The 5,957-nt window shown below is 48.9% G+C and overlaps 1 protein-coding gene across 1 annotated transcript in view; it reads left to right on the forward strand.

Moving 5' to 3' along the window:
* Positions 1–5,957, forward strand: part of Clip2 (CAP-Gly domain containing linker protein 2) — a 57,716-nt gene that overhangs the window by 46,835 nt on the left and 4,924 nt on the right. Inside the window, exons 11-13 of the mRNA XM_028765943.1 lie at positions 313–370; positions 2,121–2,204; positions 3,980–4,136. Coding sequence (XP_028621776.1) covers positions 313–370; positions 2,121–2,204; positions 3,980–4,136 — 299 coding nt within the window. The remainder of the gene's footprint in view (positions 1–312; positions 371–2,120; positions 2,205–3,979; positions 4,137–5,957) is intronic.

Genomic DNA, 5,957 nt, shown 5'->3' on the forward strand with positions numbered 1-5,957 from the left:
GCCTAGAATCCCCCAGTGAGGGGCTGGGAGCATGGCTCAGTGGTAGAATACTTGCCTAATGTGGAAAAGGTAACTTTCATCGTCTGTTCCTTACTCCCCAAAATAGCAGTTCAGAGGCAGCAGGGGAATCCTACAAGGCAGCTGGAAGCCAACTGGGAGCTTCCCTTTTCTCAAGGAGAGCGAGTCAAATATGTCTGTTCCCCTTGCTGGCACATTGGGTCCCTGCATCCCCAAGATCCCTTTTCACAAGTCGAGGTGTGGCCTGGGTAGGGTGGCAAGCGTGTCCTCTTACAGGACTGTCCGTCCTTTCAGGTGATCGAGTCGAATGACCTTTCCGAGGAGAAGATGCGGGTGAAGGAGACTGTGGAGGGTGAGTAGCCTCGGGTCGGAGTCCAGGCTTTGTGGAAAGCTAGCTGGGTGCCACCTTGGAGCTGAGTCACGAGGTCTGCCATCAGCGACTCGGTGAGAGTCCCCTGCTGTGTGCAGTCACCCCTCCAGGAGAGGGTGCTGTGGCATCAGGGTAGGAACAGGTTTCTCAGTGTCTCAAGAACCACCTTCCCACCTGGCGGCTGTGGTGGTGGTGGCGCACGCCTTTAATCCCAGCTCCTGGGTGGCAGAAGCAGGAGATCTCTGAGTTCAAGGCCAGCCTGGTCTACAGAGTGAGTTCCAGGACAGCCAGGGCTACACAGAGAAATCCTGTATCAAAGGGGTCAGGAGAGAGGACGGGAAGCAACCAAGCAAAAAAGTCTTTTCCATGGGCCGTGGAGATGGTTCTGTGGGTAAAAACTCACTGCCGAGGTTGAGTTTAGTTCCATCTCAGGTGGCACATGGTGGCAGAGGGGACTGGATATCTACACGTCGTCCTCTGATCTTCCCCTTCCAGCTGTAGCACACACGCCTACACAGTAAGATAGATGGAATTTGGAGACATTTAAAGGTAAAGGACTACCTTCCCTGTCTGGGACGTTTATAGAAAGGGGAACCAGAGGATGTAGGGCTAAAACTGCAGATCTCGGGAGCTCCAGTCGACACGTGGTAAATTGTTGTTACCTTGGTAACGGGTCCCGTCCCTCTAGAGAACACAAGCCTTCATGCCTAGTGCTGGCTCCTGTAGCTTGTTTAGTGTTCACCTTATTTTTTTAAATTAGATAGATAACGTTAGAATTACAGTATATAAATTATATCATATAAATAAAAGTTAGAGATAAGCTGGTGTGGTGGCATACAGGCTTTTAACCCCCGTACTCGAGAGGCAGAGGAGGCCAGCCTAGTCTATAGGTTGAGTTCCAGGATAGCCAGGGCTACACAGAGAAACTCTGCTTTGAACCACCTCCCCACCAAAATTAGATATAAACTAGCCATGCACATGCGTATAACCCAACTACTAAGGAGGCTTACACAAGACTGCCATGAGTTCAAAGTTAGCCTAGGCTACATATTGAGACCTTGTCTCAGAAAATAATCATCTGAGATAGGATTCCCATGAGATCAAGTTTAGCTTAGACGATATCTCAGATTCTACTTTAAGAGAAGGAGATATAAATTGGGGCTGAGGCTGTGACTTGGAACAGTGCTTGCCTGGCGTGCACGAAGCCCTGGGTTCTGTCCCCAGCACTACGTACAACTGGACCTGGTGATGCGTGTTTGTGATCCTGGCACTTGGGAAATAGAGGCAGGAGGACCAGAAGCTCAGGGTTACCCTCAGCTATGTAGTATGTTTGAGGCAGCCTGGGCTATATGAAAGAGATGGTTAACAGGTAAACTATGTTGAGAACCATCAGTGGTTTTTTTTTTTGTTAAACATCGTTCTGATTGGCTTGGGAAGCAACCCAACACGGGAGGGATCCTCTTTTTGGCTCTGTGGCCACACCATCTTTATTTCACTGTTCCTCCATCCTTTGCTTGAGGAAGCCAAAGAGGTGGCGATCCGTGGTTCTGTTCCCTAAACCACACACTACTGAATCCTCCTCCTCTGGATGGGTGACTCAGAAGATGAGAAAAGTCTCTGACCTAGAGGCTGAGTGTGACCCCTGTTAGGATTCCTCCAGGAGGCGTCACCGCTTGCCCACACTATTGGCCTGTGGGTGTTCATGGGTCCCCATCTTTCCTTTCTCTCCTAGGCCTGCAGGACAAGCTGAACAAGAGGGACAAAGAGGTGACAGCCTTGACATCCCAGATGGACATGCTCAGGGCCCAAGTAAGTGGTAAGTCTCCCTCCCTAGGGACAGAGTTTGGGGGTTGGTGGAGGTTGGCACTACAGCTCTGCAGGTCCAGCTGAGCTGGGCTTGAGGCCTGTGCCTGAGTGGGTAGACATGTGCAAGCACTGCCTTTTCTCCAGAGCCAACTGAGTCCATGCCCCTAGATGCCACCAAGTTTTCTTCGTGGCCTTCTTGAAGAATTGAATTCCTCACGGGCCTCTTCCACACAACCCCTAATCCCCAGGACAGATAGCATGAACTGCAGAAAGCCTGGTATGGGGCTGTGGACCTGGAATCCCAGCACTCAGAAGGTAGAGGCTAAAGGATCAAGAAGGGTCGAGGCTATCTTGAAATTTTGGGGCCAGCCCGGGCTATATAAGATCATGTCTCAAAAGAAATAGACCATAGAACCTGGGCCATAGCCAAAAGCAAAATACACAAGGAGAGGACAGAAGTCTGACATTGGTAACTATGGGACTCACTAATTCAAAGTGCCCTTGACATTGCTCAAGAAACCTGCACTACCGCTACCCCACTCCTGGGAGATACTCTCACTCCCCTCTTCCTGTCCTGGTTACATTTACTTGATCTCACAAAGGTCAGTGGGATCTAGACTCCCCCAGGGCCAAACTGAAGACTTAGCTTTAGCTTCTATTTTACCTGGATAACAATGTAAACATCCACAGTCTATCCCTACCCCGCAGAGCCAAGGATACTGATTGGGAGAATTGGTCTGCTTTGTGTAGCTGTTGAAAAGTGTGTGGCTTACACTTCAGGCCATAGTCCCTCATTGAAGGAAGTCAGGGCAGAAATACAAGCAAGAACTTGAAGCAGAAACCACAGGAAGGTTACTTGCTGCCTTGGTAGCTGTCTGCTGTGCTGCGAGCCTTGTTAGACAGCCCAGGACCACCTGTCTAGGGAATGGTGCTGCTCACAGTGGGCTGGGCCGGCTTGCATCCATTATCAGAACAATCCTCAGGAACACACCCCAGACCAACCTGGTAAAGATAATTACTCAAGTGCAATTGTGTTTTCAGTTGGTTCTAGGCTGTGTCCAGCTGACACTTGGTGCTAACTAGGATACTACTTTTTTATTTTTTCTGAGGCAGAGTCTCATGAGGTCACAGCAGGTTCTAAATTCCCAGTGTAGCTGAGAATGACCTTAAACATCTAATCTTCCTCCTGCCTCCCAAGTGCTGAGATGACAGGTGTGCACTTTCATGCCCAGTTTAGGTGATGCTGGGGATGGAACTCAGGGCTTCATACATGCTAGTCAATCACTAACTGAGCTGTATCGCCACCCAGACTTGACGCTTTTTCTCATTGTTTGTTTGTTTGGGACATGGTCTCTTTAGCCTAGACTTTAGGCCCAAAACTCACTATGTAGCCACTGTGGCTCTGAACTCATAATGATCTTCCTGCCTCAGCCTCCCAGCTGCTGGAATTATAGACCTGTGCACAATGCTTGGCACGGCCTGCCTCTTAGGGTGGCATTGCTGTCATCTCCCACGCTAGCCAGACCAGCCTCTCTCATTGGTGTTCGAGGCAGGGTCTCCTGAAGCCCAGGTTGTCCCAGAACTGGCCTTGAATCCCTGATCCTCCTGTTTCCATGTCTGAAGTGCTTTGCCACAGGCCTGTTTGGGTATCACTCCAGTTTAAGCCGTGCTGGGAATAGAACCTGGAGCCTCTGATTTGCTGCGGCCAGCGCTCTGCACACTGAGCCACACCCCGAGTTACCATCTGTGTTTGAACTTTCTCCTTTCTCTGCGGCTTCCCCCCAGCTCTAGAGAACAAGTGCAAATCAGGAGAGAAGAAGATAGACTCGCTCCTGAAGGAGAAGAGGCGCCTAGAGGCGGAGCTGGAGACTGTGTCCCGGAAGACCCATGATGCCTCTGGCCAGCTAGTCCACATCAGCCAAGAGTTGCTCCGAAAGGAGAGGTGAGTGGCCCAGGGCTCGGCTTCTCAGGTTGCAGAGTCCTTTCTCTCTCTCTCTTTTTTTTCTAATTATTTCTACTACTATCATTATTATTTTAATCTTTTTAGATGTCCTTCTTTTATGTAAATGAATGTTTCACCTTCATGTATGTCTGTGTGCCACAAATGTGCCCTGTACTCTCAGAGGTCAGAAGAGGACATCAGATCCCTGGGAATTTGAATTATAGATGATTGTGAGCCAACACGTGAGCACTGGGACCCAAACCTGGCTCTTCTGCAAGAGCATTAAGTGCTCTTAACTGCTGAGCCATCTCTCCAGCCCCTCAGGGTTCTAACCACAGTGCTCCCGGCAGCCCACGGTGGACATGCGTGCTCCCCTAACATGGAGGTCTTATGGATGTCTTTCCCCTTTAAAAATAATTAAGTTTAGTCAGGGAACTTGTGTGTGTGTGTGTGTGTAAGATTTGTTTATTTATGATTTTATGTGTGTGTGCCTGAATATGCACTGTTATTTGGGTGCTTGTGGAAACCAGAGAGTATCAGATCCCCTGGATCTGGGGTTAGATAGTTGCAAGCATCCATATGGTTGCTAAGAATCAAATCCAGGTCCCCTGAAAGTGCAGCCCATGCTCTTATCCGCTGAGCTGTTTCTCCAACCCTGACTTTTGTTTTCTTGAGACAAGCTCTTCCTGAACACCCCAGACTTGCCTTGAGTCCCCTACTCTTCCTTCCTCAGCCTCTGTGTGCTAAGATTATAGGAGTGAGTCCCCATGTCCAGTTAATCTAGCATAAGTTACAAAATGTTTTTCAGGGTTTTGTTTTCTTTTGTAAAAATGTAATAATAATAGCATTTGTTTGTTTGTTTGTTTGTTTGTTTGTTCATTTTATCTGCCTATGGGAGGTTGGCCACAAAATGTCTGTGGGGGCCAGAAGACTTAACCTGCAGAAGTCAGCTCTCTCTTTCCACTATATGGGCTCCAGGGATTGAACTTATGTCCTCAGCCTTGGTGGCAAGCACCTTGACCCACTGAGCCATCTTGCCTGGCCTCTCTGACTTTGAAATGCTGTTTTCATTTATCTGTAAATCCAGCCTGGTCACCTAGCACAGTCGTGCGTGTGATCTCAGCATTCAAGAGGTTCCCTCGAGGCTGCAGGATGTGACGCTGTTGGTAGAGACCCTGCCTGGCCTGCAAGATGGTCTGAATCCCGTGCCCAGCACCACATACACCAGACATAATGGCTGTGACTGTAATCCTCACACTCAGGAGGGGGAGGCAAGAGGGAGGGTCAGGAATTCAAGGTACTACATAGAGAGTTGGAGGCCAGCCAGGCTTCATGAAACTCTGTCTCAAAACAAAAAGGAAAAAGATAAATTAAAAAAAAAAAAACAACAACACTAAAAAAAACGTACTGAGTCTGGGGAGATGCTCTCAGTTTGGGATATGATCTCAGTTTGAGTCCCAGCACCTACATGATAGCTCACAAGCGTCTATACCTCCAGTTCCAAAGGGTCCGACACAATCTTCTGGCCTCAGAGAACACCAAGCATGTGCATGGAGCACAGACATACACGAAGATCAAAGCACCCTTATACATAAAACAAAAATAAATCTCCAAAACAAACAAACAAACAAACCCCAGCGCTCTAAGAACAGCTAAATCCTCTTGATCAGCCCACATCCAAATGCTGTTCCTCTTGGGTGTGGCCGACCCATCCCACACCTTTCTTGCTTGGCTCTCACCATTGCCTTGTGGCTAGCGCCCCCTGGTGGTAATGGATCTCCAGTTCACATGGCCCACCCTACAGAGTTGCAGATCTGATGC

This window comes from Grammomys surdaster, unplaced genomic scaffold, assembly GCF_004785775.1.
Source record: "Grammomys surdaster isolate TR1022 unplaced genomic scaffold, NIH_TR_1.0 166, whole genome shotgun sequence".
Lineage (NCBI taxonomy): Eukaryota > Metazoa > Chordata > Mammalia > Rodentia > Muridae > Grammomys > Grammomys surdaster.